The 19320-nt window shown below is 49.4% G+C and overlaps 2 protein-coding genes across 6 annotated transcripts in view; one reads left to right on the forward strand and one right to left on the reverse strand.

Annotated features, from left to right (window-relative positions):
* The first annotated feature begins 2808 nt into the window (after nt 1-2808).
* On the forward strand, nt 2809-7591 carry NSUN5 (NOP2/Sun RNA methyltransferase 5). Of its 2 annotated transcripts, XM_010596391.3 has the most exons (10): nt 2809-2921; nt 3054-3176; nt 3627-3801; nt 3897-4005; nt 5677-5815; nt 5901-6016; nt 6476-6654; nt 6816-7026; nt 7108-7248; nt 7323-7591. In XM_010596391.3, the coding sequence occupies exons 1-10, from the start codon at nt 2829-2831 to the stop codon at nt 7435-7437; spliced, it is 1401 nt and encodes a 466-aa protein (XP_010594693.2). In that variant the 5' UTR covers nt 2809-2828; the 3' UTR covers nt 7438-7591. The 2 variants fall into 2 exon arrangements, with proteins under 2 accessions (XP_010594693.2, XP_064152205.1); XM_064296135.1 differs by lacking the exons at nt 2809-2921; nt 3054-3176 and adding an exon at nt 3215-3307.
* A 54-nt stretch (nt 7592-7645) lies between these two features.
* Nucleotides 7646-19320, reverse strand: part of LOC100654720 (nuclear envelope pore membrane protein POM 121C-like) — a 29196-nt gene continuing 17521 nt past the window's right edge. For 2 of the 4 annotated variants that reach the window (XM_064296132.1, XM_064296129.1), the window contains exons 10-12: nt 15027-15203; nt 12370-13995; nt 7646-10023 (exon numbers count right to left, since the gene is read on the reverse strand). In XM_064296132.1, the coding sequence (XP_064152202.1) occupies nt 9764-10023; nt 12370-13995; nt 15027-15203 (2063 nt within the window). In that variant the 3' untranslated portion in view covers nt 7646-9763. Of the gene's footprint in view, nt 10024-10320; nt 10444-12369; nt 13996-15026; nt 15204-19320 lie in introns of all 4 variants that reach the window. The other 2 variants (XM_064296130.1, XM_064296131.1) reach the window with 2 other exon arrangements.

Genomic DNA, 19320 nt, shown 5'->3' on the forward strand with positions numbered 1-19320 from the left:
CACCTGGTGGATTCAAACTGCCGACTTTTTGGTTAGCAGCCTGAGCTCTTAACCACTTTGTAACAACCAAAAAATACGTGCTCAGGTATATATGTATGTATGTAGGCACAGATGTGTACAGGTACGTATATGTGAGTATGTATCTGTGTACATGTAGGTGTATCTGTATGTACATATATATGCATCTATATGACTATACACACATACAATCGTGCACCACATAACATCCATTTGGGCAACATCCAACTGCATATACGTCTGTAGTCCCATAAGGTTATAAGAGAGTTCAGAAATCCTGATTAGAGAACAGGACATAACCTCAAAAACAAAGAAAAAATTCTCCGAGCTGTTAAAGGATCAGCTCCACTGAAAGTTACAAGGCTAACAAAAATGGGAGAGGGACTTATATCAGATATGGAGAAACTGCTAATGATGTGGACTGAGGACCAAACACAAAGGCCAATCCCTCTCAGCACACTGATGATCACTGCTTAGGTGTGAAGTTTGTTTGAGATGCTTAAAGAAAAAGCAAGACCAGACTACATATCGAGTTTAGTGCTACCTCTGGGTGGTTCTGAAGCCTCTGCCAAGACTCCCCCCACCCCGCCACAGTCCCCCCCCTCCCCCCCGCAGCCCACCAAGCCTCTAACTGCGGTTTGGCTCAACCACGCTGCGGCCGTAACCAGTTTGACTTTGGTGCCAGAATCCTGCGCATGCGCGAACCAAGATTTTGGTGCATCCGCAGGACGTGAAGAGCAGTGTCCTCAGTCTCTCCTTGGACCTGAACATAACCGACATGATTCAACATCCGGACCCCCAAATGTGGACATGGGAGGGCTGAGGGCGAGAGTTCCAGGCACCAAACCCAACCCCCAGATGCCATTAGAAATAAAAAGCTCCCAACCCCCTCAGACAGCGAGCACGTGGCCTTATGGTCGCTAGACCCCAGTTGCTCCTTGTCTGTGCAGACAATAAATTTCTACTTTCTGTTTCCCCTGCAACTGGTGGTGTGGCGTCCGTCTTATTTTGATCGGCTAATAGGACAGGACAAGAACCCTCATTCGGTTACAGTTCAAGTGCTTCAAACAACGTTTTTTGCTGCATAATGTGAAAGTTAAGGGTGAGTACTCCAGTGCTAATGCAAAGGCAGCAGAAGAATTTGTTGAAACCTTAGATAAACCAGGTGTTTACACAACGTCCAAATCCCATAACGTCCTATTTCACGGAATGCATCGTGGACATTAAGGCATGAATGTACATAATAAAACATATTATATATATATGACATAACCAAACACCTGGAAGGATTGGATTTCTGGGTTTGAAGGATTAGGACCATAGTCTTGTGGGACATCTCAGACAATTGGCACAATATAGTTCATAAAGGTATGCCCTACATCCTAATTTGCTGAGCAGTGTCTGCCGTGTTAAAAACCTGTGAGCAGCCATCTAAGATACAACTATTGGTCTCTATTCATCCAGAACAAAAGAGAAAGAAAGAAACCAAAGACTCCAAGAAACTCATCTACAAGACAAATAGTCTACACGACTATTTGTCTTGTAGAAGGTGCCTGGTTACCACTATCAACTGTTTTGACTGGGCCACAATAGATAGACCTTGACAGAATGGGATGAAAATGTGGAAAAGAACCTCACATTCCAAAAAATGAAAAACGAAAATTGGTCTACTGGACTGGTGGAGACTGGAGGACTCCCTGAGACTGTTACCCCGAGATCTGCTTCAAAGCTTGAACTGAAACTGCTACCACAAACCGTGGATTCAAGCCGTCTGTCACAAAGCCAATATTGAGACGGGAGGAGGTAAGCAGCAAGAGGGCTTTATTGAACACAGGTGTATAACAGAGAGAGTTAAATTTTTCTCAAATTCTGTCTAAACCTAGCGGACTAATTGGAGAGTTTTTATAGGGGGAAGGTCAGGGTTTAGAGGTTTTTCAGGAATGTTGGTTTTTCTTTGAGGTAGACACGATGATAAAGTGATCTATTATTTAGTCTTGTCTCTTCATGCCATCCTGGAGTCCTGCACGTCTTCTCATGTCTTGGTTTCTGTCGCAAGATAGATCTAAGCTTTGTTCAGCTACCTCGCTTTTGTGTATTTTTTTCTTTGGGAGAGGAACATAGTTTAATCAGCAACTAAAAACTGATTACCTTATTTTTCTTTAAAGGAACAATCACGGGACAGATTTCAGAGCAAGTAATTATGTTTCAAAGACTAGCTTATACAGTTATACTAAAACATTAAAAAAATATCTTATCTCTACTTCAGTACTAAAACCCTGAAGAAAATCAGTTTTTTCTACTTCAAAACTAACCAGTCAGGTCATCTTATGGCTAAATAACAGATTGGCCCACAAAATACCATCACCTGTAAGTACTGTGCTCCTTTAAAAAATCACCTATATGGGGCCAAACGGTCAACAATTACTTCAAAACAAAGACGAGAATGTAAGGGGCAGGGAAACGAGCTAAACGGAAACGCAACAAGCGCAAGGGAGATGAGAGCGTTCACACGTCGGGAAGGGCACAACCGCGGCCACTCAACAGCTTGTGGAGAAATGTTGGCTGGGACCTGAACTGCTGTGTATACCTTCACCAAAAACACAATAAAAAGTTATTTAAACAAAAATACATACAACAGCAGTAAAGCCCAGTCATTCAGAGCCTTTGCTCTGGCGAGTGTGAAGAGATTCACCCTTTCTCCGGAACTGGGATGGCTTTCCGGGTCAATGGTGGCCGAAGGTTCGTGCCCTTTGACCCGGGACGTCCGGCGGGCGCGCTTTGCGACAGGCCGTAAACGCGCGCGGCGGAGCATGGCGCTGTACGCGGCCGCCGCGGCCGTCCTGGAGGGTGTGGAGAGCCGCCAAGGCTCCATCAAGGGGCTGGTGTACGGCAGCCGCTTCCAGGTAGCAGGGCTCGGGCGCAGGGCTAGTGGGGCCGGAGGCGGGTGGGGGCCGTGCGGGCGCTGGCGGGAGGCCGAGCCCGGGGCGGCGCGGCTGTCGCGCCTCGGGCTCAGCCGCTGCTTTGGCCGCGCGCAGAACGTGAAGCAGCTGTACGCGCTGGTGTGCGAGACGCAGCGCTACTCCGCCGTGCTGGACGCCGTCATCGCCAGCGCCGGGCTCCTCCGCGCCGAGAAGAAGCTGCGGCCGCACGTGGCCAAGGTGACGGGCCGGGCGGGGTCCCTGCCACGCCGCAGGCGGGAGCCCAGGCTCGGCTCGGGGGTCGCCGCCCGGGCCCGGGGGTCCGTGCCCTGCTGCCGCGCAGCTTAGCCAGCAGCTCACCTGAAATGAGGGTGAGCAAGTCCTCACTGGGGTACAGATCGAGGTGGGATGAAGATGCTAACTTCGACCTTGTGTGTAGGATTATGTAAGAGCCCGTGTAGCGATGGCATAGACCCTGTAAGTAAACAGAAAGGTAATGTCGAGGAGGAGGAAGGTTGGGGTCCAGAGGTATACTGGTGAGCAACAGTGGAGAAAGGGACCAGAGGGGGAGGCAGTACACCAGGTTCCCACCCCGGGTCTGTCCTTGATTCCTTGAGTGATCTTTGATAAAGTGCTTCACCATATTCCAAGGCGTTATTAACTTAAGTTTTTCTCTTTCTCCATCTCCAGGTGCTCGTGTATGAGCTGTTGCTGGGACGGGGCTTTCGAGGGGGTGGGGGCCGATGGAAGCCTCTGTTGGCCCGGCACCAGGCAAGGCTGAAGGCCGAGTTGGCCCGGCTCAAGGTTCATCGGGGTGTGAGCCGGAACGAGGACCTGTTGGAAGTGGGATCCAGGCCTGGTCCAGGTGAACTGGAAAAGGGCCTGGGGGTGGGAGTAGCCAAGGAGGGCCCTAGCAGGGCGTGCTGCGGTCCTGCCCACTCACTGCTGGTTGCGTCCTAGCCCTCCAGGTGCCTCGATTTGTGCGGGTGAACGCACTGAAGACCTGCATCGATGATGTTATTGATTATTTCAAGAGACAGGGTTTCTCCTACGAGGGACGGGCTTCCAGGTGAGAGCTAGAACCCTGTCTGGGCATCCTGGGGAATGGATCATGGGGAGAGTGAGGCTGGGTGGTTGTGACTGCACGTTTCTTCCTACTTTTCCAGCGTTTTCTCCCATCTCCTCCTACATTGATATTCCTGGCAGTCCCATCCTACGTTCATCTCATGTGTTCCTCAGTTCTCAAAGCCCTAACCTCTACCTCTGACTTCCACCTCTAACCTGGTGATTTCCGTCTTCCAGGGTAGACTTTACTCTTGTACAGGCTTCGAACTGCTTCCTTCTCTTAGAACCCCTGCTGAGAATTTGCATTTCCACCCCAGATATACTGAGTCAGAATCTACATTTCAATGAGATCCCCAGAGGTTAGCATGTATAGCTTCCTGGGAACTTGTTTAAAAACAGATCCTTTGCAGGGCTTTGAGCTGCAGGAAGTGGTTGGAAGCCTTGCCGTGTATTCCTGCCTCTGGATCACATGACTGTTTCTCAAAAATATAGTCACAGTGTACGCCAAGCTGTGTTTACCATCTTCCTTCTTGGATTCTGCACCATCTGCATGCCCTAATTTAACCTAATGGCTGTCATTCTGCCCCAGCCCTTTGCCCAAGCCAGAACCCGAGTCATTCTACATGCTTCCCTGTTTTTCCTCCCAACATCGACTCTGCAGCTTTTAGCGTCTTTCTTAGATCTACTTCTTTTTCATCGTGGACATGGCTTAGCTTTAGGCCATCATTTCCTATCAGGATTGGTAGAAGAATCTCCTCAACTGGTCTCCCCACTTCCAGACCCACTTGCTTCGTTTGTCCTTGTGATTGGCTGCAGAAAGATCTAGAGCCAGATGTGATGCTGTTACTCCCTGCTGTAATGCTTCCTCAGCGCTCCCTTGTGCTGTGCCTCCTGCTTCCTCTTTAGGCCCATCTGCCACAGCGCCATGTGCACCTGGTGCCCACAACGCTCCTCCACCCTCCACTGGACTCCCAGCTGCCTCCCGCTTTGTCTTTTGGCAGCTCTGAGCAGTCCTTCTGCTCTCCCCTTCCTCCAGTCTGTTTTAAATGCTCCTCCTTCTGCCTCTTGGTACCCTGGTTGGACACAGGGGTGGTAGAGAACAGCTTGCTTTGGGTTAGAATTCCAGCTGTGGCACTTCATGGCTTTCCGATGCCTGTCTGTGCGTCAGTCAGGGTGAGGGGACAGTACTGCCTCGCAAGATTATAGTGAATGTGGTTTTACGCTCAGCTCCTCGTGTAACTCCTTGTCCATCAGGAATCTGCTCAGACCTTTCCTCCATTCGTCCCTCCCCCGGGCTCCTCATTTAATAGCAATGGCAGCATTTGTCATGTCAAGTAGTTTTCTAAGTGGCCTGTGTTAACTCATTTAATCCTCACAACTGTCATCTTACAGAAGCGCAAACTGAGGCTTTATCCAACTGAGATTTATCCAACCGAGCTGCCACTGCTGGGAAACGGCAGAGGTGGGACCCCGAGCCCAGCCTGTCTGGCTTGAGAACCCACTGACTGTGCTGTCTCTCTCTTATCACCCTGTTTATTTCTTCGGAGCAGTTTTAAATACGCATAAATGAACGGTTAAAGTGGAACAATATGTGTAGCCTAGTCTAGCATGGAGGAATTCAGAAAATGTCAAGTTAATGGTTCCTATTTCCTGGTCCTAACCTCTTCCCTGGCAGCCTTGAGGACTTAAGGAGCCTCAAGGGGAAGCATTTTCTCCTGGATCCCTTATTGCCAGAACTGCTTGTGTTCCCTGCCCACACGGATCTGCATGAACATCCACTGTACCAAGCTGGTCACCTCATCCTACAGGATAAGGTGAGGAAGATGCCAGAAAAGGGGAGACGGGGGAGTGACAGGCCTGGGGTCTGCGCTAACTCGTTGCTGTGCTCTTCCTGGCCAGGCCAGCTGTCTCCCAGCCATGCTGCTGGCTCCACCGCCAGGCTCCCACGTCATCGATGCGTGTGCCGCCCCAGGCAACAAGACCAGTCACTTGGCTGCTCTTCTCAAGAACCAAGGGTGCGTGCTGCAGGCAGTGGAGAGGGAGGGATGGGGCCTGAAGCTGTACTTCGTAAGTAGAAAGAAGGAACTCTAATAGGTCACGAAGGTAGGAAGGAGGATCTTCCTTTAAATATTTCCTTCTAGACCTGGAAAGTTGGGGAAGTTTGTGGTATAGCCCCAAGCTAAGCCTCCCAGTAGGTTACAGGTGTGAGATATGGATCTCTTAACACATGGGACAGTCACCTAACATGGGGTCACTTGACTGCTGACCCCTGTGGGCCATTTAAATACTTGCCTTGTGTGCTGACTTCATGTACACTTTATTGCATGTAGTTCAGAGTGGTGGATAAGCCTATTGAAGGCGTGTGTGTTACTGCATCAGCTTTTTCTCCTCTGAGGATGGAAAGTCATCTATCTCTCACCTGTAGCCCTTAGATGCTCTATAAACCCTCAGCTCACCTCTGACCTTTCCTCCAGGAAGATCTTTGCCTTTGATTTGGATGAAAAGCGGCTGGCGTCCATGGCTACCCTCCTGGCCCGGGCTGGAGTCTCTTGCTGCGAGTTAGCTGAGAAAGACTTCCTGGCGGTCTCACCCTCAGACCAGCGTTACCGTCAGGTCCAGTACATCCTGCTGGATCCTTCTTGTAGTGGCTCTGGTGAGAAGGTGTGGTCGAGGGACTGAGATCCAGAGGAGCCTAGTGCTGATGGGGTAGTAGTTTGTTGTGGTCTTAGGTTTAGTCTGATCTATAAAGTGGAGATTTCAGTGTATGTAATAAGGCAGCCTGTAAAACCATGTAACTGAAACACTTCTCCTTAGGTATGTTGACCCGACAGTTGGAAGAGCCCGGGGCAGGCGCTCCTAGCAAGAAGCGCTTGCATGCTCTGGCAGGGTTCCAGCAGCGAGCTCTGTGCCACGCGCTCGCTTTCCCCTCCTTGCGACGACTTGTCTATTCCACGTGTTCCCTTTGCCAAGAAGAGAACGAAGACGTGGTACAAGATGCTCTGCAGAAGAGCCCAGGGACCTTCAGGTAATGGGCATCCAGCAGGGTGTCAGGGAGGAGGAGCTGCTCTTACCTGTCAGTCTCTGCTATTTCTTCCCCCCACCCCAGGCTAGTGCCTGTCCTACCCTCCTGGCCCCACCGAGGCCTTGGGACCTTTCCAGGCGCTGAACACTGCCTCCGGGCCTCCCCTGAGACCACACTCACCGGTGGCTTCTTCATTGCTGTCCTTGAACGGGAAGAGGTGTCAAGGTGAGTGAGTAGGGGTCCTGCTTGGCAGGCACTAGAGGTCTGGGGCACATCTAACAACTACAATTTTCTTCTAGTTCAGTCTCACAGACTGAAGCACTGGGGCCAGAACTCACACCCAGCCCAGCTCCAAAGAGAAAGCAGCAGCAGCGAAAACTAGCAGCTGGTGCTAGCACACCACCCTGCACATAGCAGATGCTGACTTCAGGCCCTCCGACTCAAGCAGCAGTTTTGTTTTTGGAAGATGGTTTTTACTGCTGTAGGAAGAAAACTGGTATTCCTGTTTCTGCAGCTGGAAAGGCAGAGTGAATTTCCTATCTTTGGGTCCCTGCCCTGGTCCAGGTTCTCTTGGTGAAAGTAGAAGCGCTGCCCACCAAAATAAAAGGCAGAACATGGTCTATGACAGATCACAGGTTTTTTATTCTTAATGACATAAGCAAGGAGAAAAATTGCACATTCATACTAAAAACGGCAACTAGACTCAGCAGGAATGAAATCCTTACTTGTCATGGAAAGTCTCTGCCTCCTGTTCATGTCCGGTGCACGCACATGTATACATACACACACTCAGGCCACCAGGGTGCCTGCTCGGGGTTCCTGGACCAGATGTCCTGCCTGTGGAACTGAGGTAACACTAGCTGGAAGTGCCAAAACTAGAGGCTCTACCTTATATAAGGTACAGGCAGACACTTGATTTCTATACCTGGACCCCGCCCCACCCCGCTCCGATCCTAAGAGGTATTTGGGACTTGAGATTCAGGCTCCCTCCTCAGCTCCAAACACACACACACATTGGACTTGGGAGCTCTCCTTGCGGATGGGGAGCATTCCCCAGTCAAAACATTCAACCTCAGTCACAAAGCAGGGGAGCCAGTTACATCTACATCACAGTATTTATAAAATAAGAATTCCACTTGATGGAACGTGACCAGAGGAGCTCTAGTCCCTTAGGAAAGCTACTTGGGACCACGTTTGAGTCTCTTCACTCAGGCATAACTTAACTACGCAGCTAAAATTCCTAGTTGATAGCTTTTACACTTAACCACCTCAATGAACCAAGCTTGAAGGAATTTAAAAGGCAATTTAGCTTAAATACAAAAATAAATTTTTATTTTGTTAAAAAATGTTTAAATATTTTTTCTTTTAATTTAGACACACACATTCATACTTCTCCCAAAGAGGGTGGGCATGGCAGCAAGACTCTTGGACCTAGGGTATGTGGTTTTTGGAACAAAGCAAGAAAAGGGGAAAGGTGTAGGGCTGAAGAAGGCCCTATTTGGAAAAAATGGCTAAGGTACAATTTAAAGTGTGGTTCGTTAATTTGGGCTTCCTAACGCACTTGGGGTGAGCTACCTAGATGAGGTCAGCTAAGTGGGAGGGAAACAGCAGAAGAGGTCTTCCCTAGGCCCCATCCTCCTGGGCTGCCAGCACTTACAGTAAAGACACCGTTTGAAAATTCAGAGTCAGCACTTGTAGCTGTAACGGTGCTACTTTGCACGTTCAGTTAGCTTGACCCCAGAAAACTTGACACAGTAAAGTCCGGCACTACCAACATGCCGCCACTCACACAATTCAGTTCTTCCTCCAAACTCGATTCAAAGAGCAATAGACGTGAGCATCAGACACAGTAACATAGGACAAAGCTTCAAATACACAATCCCGGGACAGGCAAGGGCCCAGTGAGGCAAACAGACGAGGGGGAGGAGGCCACTGAAAGCAGCAGTGGGCATCCTGCCTGCTCCACGGCGGGAGGAAAACTGATGCAAGAGTTTCTCTCTCCTGGATGGAGGAGTCTCACCTCGGGGTCTGCCAGGCTAACAGTCTTGAGCCACTAAGCTTTTAGGGGCCAAACTGGCAGAGAGGGCTAGGCAGGAGGAAGTGAAAGAGCCGGAGCAGCACCCACTGAGATCTCCAAGGCAAAGCTGGGTACGAGATCTTTGTAAAATGGATAGATACTGCAAGGAACCGGTGAGGGAGAAAGCAGCAAGATATGGGGAAACAAAGTCCCCTAGAGGGACCAAAGGAAGACAACCACGTATAGCCAAGCCAAGCAAGGTAAAGCTTCAGGGATCATCTGTTTCCCCCAACCCCATCAAATGCATACCCAGAGATGCAAGTTGGCAAGGGCTGGACCTTGTACCCTCTAACAAAGGCGGATCTCAGGGAAAAGGCAGGCGGGGAGGGCGTCGGATGTATGCACCAAACGAGTCAGGGAAGGAACGGGCCGTATGTACAGATGTTCCTTTAGTTCTCTAGCCTCGCTGACGGAGCTGTACAAGCAGAGGTGTTGGCACCTGCTCTGCCACACCCTGCCTCCCTGCTCCCTCTAGAGGCTGGGGGCCTCTGGTTCCTCGAGGAGGGAAAGGGCCCCCAAAGTTGCCACTGCCTCCTTGGTGGCTGAAGCCGGAGATCTGGGGTAGGGTTACTTTTCGGGACTAAAATGGGCAGAGGCTCTTCCCAGCAGGTGCAGAAGTCCAGATCTGGGTGGGGGTGGGGGGGTGGGGACAAGGGTCAAGGGCTATTTCTTGCGGGTGTGCTGCCTTCGGGCCTGCAGTCGCTGTCGAGCGCCTGGGGTCTTGGATCCGGCACCAATGGAAAATGAAGGAGCCGCAGATCCTGGAAAGATTGAACAAGGTCTCATCAGGGCAGCTGCTACCTGAGAACATTTCTCTGGGTGTCCCAATCTTTGCAAAGTGTGGCAAGTAACACAACAGCAGGCGCTAGAACAAGGATTTTCAAGCTGCATCAGAATCGCTTCTTTGGGCGAGTGGGGAGGAGCTGTTTAAAATGCAAAATCCCAGAATCACATACCAGGTAGTCTGGGAGTCGAGAGGCCCACAAACCCACTTCTACCTGGCTTCCCTAGTGCTCTGGGAACTTCTACCCCACATGGCTCATCTCTGATCTCTGCTGTCCAACTCCATACCTGGGTTGTGCAGGACTCCCACCTGACCACATCTCCTGCGCTTAGCAGCCTGCTCTTCTCTGTAGGGCTGCAGAGCCAGGGACTTGCCACCCTAATCCCTCCTCAGAGGGTGTCAGCAGTCACTGGCAACAAAGAGACTTGCTGCTTACCGAAAGGTCCGACTCCAACGAAGCCCTGGGCGGGTGCTGAAGACCCCCCAAAAGAGAGGCTGCTGCCTGATGTGCCCACCACAGGGGCAGGCAGGTTCTGACCAAAGGGGGGTGTGGAAGTGCCTAGGATGAGAGACAGCAGACAGCTGTAGAGACTAGGCCAATGAGCAGAGGCATCAAAGCAGACAGCACTGAATTTTAGGAGGGAGGTTTGCACTCTGCAGAGGCATTTCCCTCGTCATAAGGACCCCAAAAGGATGCCTGTTCCTGTTCACTCCACCACTGAGAAGCTGCACGAGATAATTAGGCCTGGTGCTCCAGAGTAACTGCTGGGCTGGCAGCAGAGAAAAACTCTGTAGTGCCGCCTTCTCCTGGCCACCTGAGGAGCAGGTGCTATGTGCTCCCTTGACCTTCACACCACTGGCTGCTGTGGAGGGGAACATTCTGTAGACCCCCCACCCTTGCAGTTTAAACAGGTTACCTACCTTCTTCCACCAGGACTAATCTCGTTAGGGTTCTTCTCTGTTTACCTGTTCCCCCTCATCCAGAAGCCTGAGGCTTCCCGCAAACTCTTGCCACCACACCACTCTGTTGGTCCCCTAATCTTCCCATGGTGCCCCTGGACCCCAGTCACTGGCCAGCTCCCTCCCCAGCCCGTAACTGAATGCCGGCTGTGTACTGACACTGCTTTTCCTCTAGCTCCTTCTCAAGGGCAGATGGCTCCCACCCAGATGCACGTGTCTCCTTGTTCCCTGATGCTGCTTCCAAACCATTTCTCTTCCCTCCTCTTTCAGATACCTCAGCGCTTCCTAGTTCAGACCAGCTGACTTAGCTGTAAGCAGCAACTTTTCCTTGTAACCTCACCCACCAACTGCTGTGTCACTCTCTCCTTCACTGATGAGACCGGGCTGTCCTCCCCTCCACGCCACCACCACACTTGGGGACGTCAAAATCTACGAGGATGATTCGCCCTCTCTGTCCCCTGACCTCACTGCACCGAAGACCTCGTCCTCTACCCCACCTGTACCACCCACTCCCCTGGTCAAACCTTGTCACCCAGGAACCACACTGGCTCCCCAATCTCAAGCAGCTCGCTCCCTTTCTTCCATTTCAAGTACCCCCGCTCCTGCATTTCTTCGGCCTTATCAAGGCCTCCAGCCCACTGTCCCTTCCTTTTATACTTGTTTCGAGTTTCAACAGGTTGGAGTTTACCAGCTAGCCACTTATTAGGTCTGCATCTCAGCAACTGAATATAGCTGGGAAACACATACAACACTGCTCATTAACTTCACCTTAAATCCATAACCACAATCTTCTAAGCCTCAAAACTGCCTGGCAATTCCACCCTTTCTTAATGGGTTCCTCTTCCTAATCTCCAAAATGGCTATTTCAAGAGGTCCTCCTTTTCTACATTTCAGCCTAAACTAACCTCCCAAGATGTTCCCTCACGCTAACAAAGAGAACAGAAGCTGTCGGATCAACGTTCCTTATAGCGACCAACAGCACACAGTATCCTGCTTGAAATTCCAGTGCTCTTCCTCAATACTTTAGTTCCAAATTCCAGTGATTTCCCTTAACGCTTAAGTTCCAGACCTTTAACCCTTAACCCTGCCCAGGGACGGTCTGCAGCTCTGCCTGCCTCTGGTCGTCACGTTGTACCTCCCCTTCCGCCATCTTTTAACCTCTGGTACCACACTTCGCTTTTATGCTTATGAGCAATCCAAGCTTGTTTCTACCTTGGAGCTTCTACACTAGCTACTCCCTGCCCCTACTACACTCTCACACAGCACCCTCCTTCCCCCAGTACTCCCAACCCCTTGTCACAAACACGGTCTCAGCTTAAATTCATTACTTCCTCAGAAAAGCCCAGGCTTAACCACCTACATCCACAATAGCGTCTTACCTCGTACCATATACTTATCACCTGACATCTCGTTTATATTTAAGGTCTGCCTCATCACCTCCATAGTATCAGCCCCGCAAGTGCAGACTGTGCTAGTACTTACAACAGTGCCTGACACGGTAGACCAAATCAATTCCTAAGCTCACCTCCAAACACAGGTTTGCTGTCAGGCGTGCTGGCCACATTGAAGGCAAATGGTGTGCTCTGGCTGGGTGTGCTCAAGGTGTTCTGGCTCAAGCCTCCACCAAAAGGGGCTGTAGTGCTGGTGGTCCCACTCTGTCCTGCTCCAAAGCTGAATGCTCCAGAGGTGGAGCTGGTGCCTGGGGTAGCCACACTGATCCCAAAGCCCCCGCTGCCAGTTGGTGCTGCTGATCCCCCAAATGTGAAGGGCGACGGCGTTGTGCTGCCAAACGCTGAGCTACTGGTCCCACTGCTGGTGGTCTGGGTTGTAGCCCCAAAGCCAGCGGTGGTGGCTGCACCAAAGGAGAAGACAGCTGTGGTGCTGCCAAAGGCCGGCTGGGTGCTGGCGGGGGAGCCAAAGGTGGAGGCCAGGGGCTTCAAACCACCAAAGGCCACCTGCGTGGTGCTGCCAAAGGCTGGCTGAGCTGAGGTCGGTGCTGGGTTTGCAATTGGGGCTGGGGACGCAGAGTTCCCGAAACTGAAAGAGCTGCCAAAGCCAGGGGCAAGGGCTGGCTTGGTGGTTGTCTGCTGTTGCACGTCAGTGGCCCCGAATGTGGGCTGGGGGTTGGCTCCCGGATATGATGGGGGAAGGGGCTTGGTGCTTGAACCAAAGGGAATGTTGAATGCCGAGGTTGTGGTACCACCGAACGTGAGGGTAGACTGGCTGGTGGTACCTGGGGCTGAGGTGGTAAGGGTGCTGCCAAAACCACTAAAGCTGGCAGTGCTGCTGCTGGGGGCTGTCTGAACAGCACTGGGAAGGGACTGGCCAAAGGTGGTGACTGCTGTGGAGGCAGACATGGCAGAAGGCTTGCCAAACTGGAACATGGAGCCCAGGCCTGGGGTAAAGCTGGCACCAGAGGCAGGCGGAGCCCCAAGGAGGAAAGGCTGGGAGGTGGAAGTGGTGTTAGTCACACTGCTCATGGTGCTAGTCACACTGTTCACACCAAAGCCAAAGATGGGCTTTGCAGCAGAGTCTGTGGATGTACTGGCTGTGGTGATGGAAGCCACTGTAGCGGTGGCACTGGACAGGCTGGTGAAGAGAGGAGCAGCTGTGGTAGTGGCTGGAGCGGTTGTCTGCTTGAAGGAGAAAGGAGATGACAAGGGCACAGATGTTGGTGGCCCCATGCTGCCAAAGATAGGCTGGAAAGTGGGGGCTGAGGTGTTAGGAACTGCAGGGAGGGCAGAGCTGGATGTGGTAGTTGTGAATGAAGGGTTAGCAGGCAAGGGGCCTTCATTCTCACTTTTAGATGGGGCCCTAAAAATGGGCTTGAACATTGGAACTGCTGAAAACACAGCAGGAGCTACAGAAGGGCCAGAAGTTGCGGTGTTCAGCATTCCAAAGAGAATACTTGGCTTGGCGGTGGGGGATGGGGCAGATGGGGTTTGGGGTTTGGCAGATGTCTCAGCCTGGAGGGTCGGAGGTGACTTGGTGATGTCAGTGACTGGTACTGTGGAGTCAGGGATCAGCCCCGGGAAGGTGGCTGTGGATTTTGATTCTGAAGGGGCTTCTGACTGTGATGCCCCAAGATGGGCCAGAAGGCTGGGTGTCTTCAGAGGCAAATGGGCCCCAGCGGTTGCCACTCCAGAAGATTCTGCAGGAGAGAGGGATTTACTGAGAATGTGAATTCTGAGCACCTGAAACCTGATGGTATTCAGAATTTTTCTCCCCACGGCTAGCACAGTGCTAGGGATCCAAGGGTCGGTCAACAAATGAGACTAAATCTGTAACACCAGCCCTTAAAGCAAATCAAGTAAGTATTTGTTCTTTCCACTCTTCACAGATCATAAGGAAAACAGAAAAGGATAAAAGTTGGCCTAATCAGGGGTTAAATGTTAGGAAACTGAGGAAAATTTGATCACCTGAGCTTTTAAGTTCAGTTACCTATCTAGATGCACCTTATCCATCTAACAAAGATTTACAACGTTCACCTGCCACGAGCAAAGCACAGCATACAACCGTGAATGAGACTGTTTCTAGACTAGGAGAGGCTGAACACACACCATACGCCACTGTATGATAAAGTTCAATAACAGAGGTATATACGGAGGCACCTATATACGGAGGCACCTATATACGGAGGTGTGTGTAGATGGCACAGGATTGGGCAGTGTTTCGTTCTGTTGTGCACAGGGTTGGTATGTGTGGGAAACAACTCAACAGCACCTAACAACAACATATGGAGGCACAAAGCTGGAACAGTCAACAGACCCCTGGAAATCCACAGGGAAAAGCGATTAGTGCTGTTCTGTGCCTGCGGTCTAAAAACCACCTGACAAGCTTCTTCATGTTATCACATAGACATTTCAGAGAAACCTCACGTTACAAGTGAGGAAAGCAAGAGCTCAGGCTCAGAGGCCATGGGAATGGGTTTTAAATCAAGGGCCATTTGAATATCAAAACTAAGCTGCCTTTTCCAGCTTTAAGTATCACAGCTCACCTTCCCTAAAATTTCCTGATTAGAGAATTCTTAAGATTTTTAAGCTTGCACAGCTCAGGTTTGGTGAGCCAGGGTGGGTTCAACCTTTAGGATAATTTCCAGCCACTCACAAGCATAATGCTTTTACTTCAACCTAGACAAAGGCTGGTACCATCCCACGCTTCGAGGGAACCTTTCCCACGCACCTGGGAGGGATGGTGGGCCCGGGGAACTCTGCATCTTCTTCAAGCTCTCCAGCAGTGGGTTAGTGCTCGGGGCCAGGATAGAGGGTGGCGAGGAGGCAGTCCCAGCAGCAGGCAGGGTGAAAGTAAAAGAAGGCTGAGCAGTAGGTAGGTTCTCAGTGAAAGAGTTCAAGGCAGCATCTAAGGAAGAACAAAAAGATCAAACTGTCTGCCCTTGTTTACGGACTTTTTTTTTTTTTTTTTTAATTTTACTGTGTTTTAGGTGAAAGTTTACAGCACAAATTAGTTTCTCATTCAAAAATTTATGAACATATTGTTTTGTGACACTGACTGAAATTCCTGCCATATGTCAGCACTCTTCCCCAGACCCCTTCCACCTTGGGTTCTGTGTCCATTTGTCCAGTTTTGTCGTCCCTTCCTGTGTTCTCATCTTTGTTTTTAGGCAGGATTTGCCCATTTGGTCTTGTCTACTTGAACTAAGAAGCATGTTCCCCAGCTGTTATTGTTTGTTTTATGGGCCTGTCTAACCTTTGGCTGAAGGTGGACTCTGGGAGTGGCTTCAGTTCTGAGTTAGCAGGGTGTCCGGGGGGGTGCCACAGTCTCAGGGGTTCCTCATGTCTGTGTCAGACCAGTAAGTCTGGTTATTTTTTGAATTTTGTTCTACATTTTTCTCCCACCCTGTTCGGGACTCTCTATTGTGATCCCTGTCAGAGCAGTTGGTGGCGATAACCGGGCACCATCTAGTTCTTCTGAGCTCAGGCCGAGGGCTGTGGTTCACGTGGTCCAGTATTCACTTGGATGAATATTTTCCTTCTTTGGCTTTCTTCATTCTTCTTTGCTCCAAACACGATGGGACCAATACATGTATCTTAGATGGCCACTCACAAGCTTTTAAGACCCCGTACACTACCCACCAAAGCAGGACGTACAACATTTTCTTTATGAACTATGTTATGCCAATTGACCTAGATGTCCCAAGACCATGGTCTCCAGCCCTGAGCCCAAGAAATGCAGCCCCTCATGGTGTTTGGATGTGTCTAGGAAGCTTCTATGACGTTGCCTTAGTCAAGCTGTGCTGACTTCTCCTATATTGTCTGTTGTCTTTCCCTTCATCAAAGGTAACACTTGTCTACTGTCTAGTTGATTTCCCCTCTCCAGCCCTCCTCTTCCTTGCGACCATCAAAGATTGTTCTTTTCTGTGTGTAAACCTTGAGTTTTTATAATAGTGGTCTCATACAATGTTTGTCCTTTTGTGACTGACTGATTTCACTCAACATAATGCCTCCAGATACAACCATGTTGTAAGATTTTTCAGAGATTCATTATTGTTCTTTGAGTAGTATTCCATTGTGTGCATGTAGCATAATTTGTTTATCCATTCGTCTGCTAATGGGCACTTATGTTGTTATCATCTTTTTGCTATTGTGAATAATGCTGCAAGGAACACAGGTGTGCATATGTCTATTCGTGTGATGGCTCCAATTTTCTAGGATATATTACTAGGAGTGGGATTGCTGGGTTGTACAGTATTTCTATTTCTAGCTTTTTAAGGAAGCGCCATATCGTTTTCTAAAGTGGTTGTACCATCTGGCATTCCCACCAGCAGTGCATTAGAGTTCCAATCTCCCTACTGCCTCTCCAACATTTGTTATTTTCTGTGTTTTTTAATTACTGCCAGCAATGTATGAATGAGATGGTACCTCATTGTAGTTTTGATTTGCATTTCTCTTATGGTCAGTGATTACATTTCCTCATGTCTGTTAACTGCCTGAATGTCTTCTCTGGTGAAGTGTCCGTTCGTATCCTTTGTCCAGTTTTTAATTATGTTTTTTTTTTTGTTATTGAGGGGCTGATTTATTCTACAGATTTAGAGATTAGACCCTTGTTGGCTATGTCATAGCCAAAACTTTTTTCCCAGCCTGTAGGTTCTCTTTTTACTGTTTTGGTCAAGTCTTTCAATGAGCACAAGTGTTTAATTTTTAGGAGTTCCCAGTTACCTAGTTTATCTTCTGGTGTTTGTATTGTTAGTTACGGTTTTCATTCTTTTTATGCCAAGTATTAGAACTCCTAGTGTTGTCCTGGAAACCCTGGTGGTGTAGTGGTTAAGTGCTACGGCTGCTAACCAAGAGGTTGGCAGTTCAAATCCACCAGGAGCTCCTTGGAAACTCTATGGGGCAGTTCTACTCTGTCCTGTAAGGTCGCTATGAGTTGGAAGCGACTCAACGGCAGTGGAATGGAGTGGAGTGGGAGTGTTGTCCCTATTTTTTCTTCCATGATCTTTATTGTTTTAGGTTTTATATTTAGGTCTTTAACCCATTTTGAGTTAGATTTTGTGTACGGTGTGAGGTGTGGGTCCTGTTTCATTTTTTTAAAGATGGACATCCAGTTCTGCCAGCATCATTTGTTAAAAGACTTTTTCTCATATAATGGACTTTGGTCCTTTGCCAAAGATGAGCTGACCATAGGTGGATGGACTTACATCTAGGTTCTCGGTTCTGTTCCATTGGTCTATGTGTCTGTTGTTTTATCAGTACCAGGCTGTTCTGACTACTGTGGCTGTATAGAAGGTTCTGAGATCAGGCAGTGTGAGACCTCCTACTTTGTTTTCTTCAATAATGCTTTGCTTATCCAGGGCCTCTTTCTTTATAAAGTTGGTGATTAGTTTCTCCACCTTGTTAAAGAATGTTGTTGGTGTATCTGTTGATTGCTTTGGGTAGAACTGGTATTTTTACAATGTTGAGTCTTCCTATCTATTATGGATTGAATTGTGTCCCTCAAAACTGGGTCTCAACCTGGCTAAGCCATGATTCCCAGTACTGTGTGGTTGTCCTCCATTTTGTGACCTAATTTTCCTATGTGTTGTAAATCCTAACCTCTAAGATGTTAATGAAGTTGGATTAGAGACCACTACGTTAAAAAGGCCAGACTTGATCTACAGGATTAGGTTGTATCTTGAGTCAATCTCTTTTGACATATGAAAGAGAGAACTGAACGGAGAGGAGAGGGACTTCCTACCACCAAGAATTAAGAGCCAGGTCTGGCGCATGTCCTTTGGACCTGGGGTCCCTGCACTGAGAAGCTCTTAGACCAGGGGAAGATTGATGGCAAGGACCTTCCCCCAGAGCCAATAGAAGGAGAAAGCCTTCCCCTAGAGCTGGTGCCCTGAATTTGGGCTTCTAGCCTCCTATATTGTGAGAGAATAAATTTCTGTTGTTAAAGCCATCCACTCGTGGTTATTTCTGTTACAGCAGCATTAGATTACTAAATGCAGTGCAATGGATCATGTTTGTGTAGCCTTTCTTGCCATGGTCTTGTGACTCCCACCCAAGGGACCAGGTGGGACTGTATAGATAGGGTAATTGTACCCTAACACAGGGACTGGTCAGTTCTGCCATCCCACCAGGCTTGAGGTGAGCCATTCAAAAGGCACAAGGGAGAGGATCCCACTGCCACCAAGAAAGAACAACCAGGAACCAGCGCGTCCTTTGGACCCGCGAGTCTTGCGCTGAGAAGCTCCTGGAACCAGGACACAGAGAGCTCTAATACTGAAGGCAGCAAGCAGCAGCAGCAGAGACCTGGCAGCCCATAGAGTGAGGAAGCTGAGTGCCTGAGGTGCATCTGGACTTACTGGCAGAGGCTAAAAGAGCTTGGTTACACTTGCCTGAATAGGGCAGAAGCCTAGGGCCAGAGAGAGACATGCCTGGGAGCGCAGGTGAAAAGAGACTGTCCTGATGGAAGAGCTGTATCCTGAGTGTTCCTGAGCCTGAACTTTAACCTGTTACTTCCCTAATAAACCCCATAACCGTATGGTCTGTGAGTTCTGTGTGGCCACTGCAATGAATTATCAAAGTCAGCAGAGAAGTAGAGAGTGCCATGGGAGGGATGGTTGGTGTCAGAACTGGTACAGATGGCAGAGAGGGGAAGAATGACCTCCACCTCACAGGGATCAGCCCTGGGCTGCTGATCTTGATTCTCCTTCCCCCTTGTGGAGCGAGAGGTCACACACTGCCCGTATGCCGTTTTTACACTGGACACTATCCGTGCACATGCTGTTTTTTCCATATATGTCGGTCTCTTGGTTTCCTGCAATAGTGTTTTAGAGTTTTCTTTGTACAGGTCTTTTATATCCCTGGTTAGAGTTATTCCTAAGTACTTTATCTTTTCAGAAGCTATTATAAATGGTATTGTTTTCCTCATTTCCTTTTTGAAGTTCTCTTTGTTGGTGTGTTAAGGATCCAACTGATTTTTGCATGTTGATCTTGTATCCTACTACTCTGCTGAATCTGTTAGTTCCAGC

Source organism: Loxodonta africana, chromosome 12 (genome assembly GCF_030014295.1).
Source record: "Loxodonta africana isolate mLoxAfr1 chromosome 12, mLoxAfr1.hap2, whole genome shotgun sequence".
In the NCBI taxonomy this organism is placed as follows: domain Eukaryota; kingdom Metazoa; phylum Chordata; class Mammalia; order Proboscidea; family Elephantidae; genus Loxodonta; species Loxodonta africana.

Bases quoted from the DNA above. Each gene is read 5' to 3' on its own strand.
- NSUN5 (XM_010596391.3), top strand. From the start codon at position 2,829: ATGGCGCTGTACGCGGCCGCCGCGGCCGTCCTGGAGGGTGTGGAGAGC. The intron at 4,006-5,676 runs GTGAGAGCTAGA...CTTCCCTGGCAG, and splicing joins TACGAGGGACGGGCTTCCAG to CCTTGAGGACTTAAGGAGCC. The intron at 6,655-6,815 runs GTGAGAAGGTGT...ACTTCTCCTTAG, and splicing joins TCCTTCTTGTAGTGGCTCTG to GTATGTTGACCCGACAGTTG.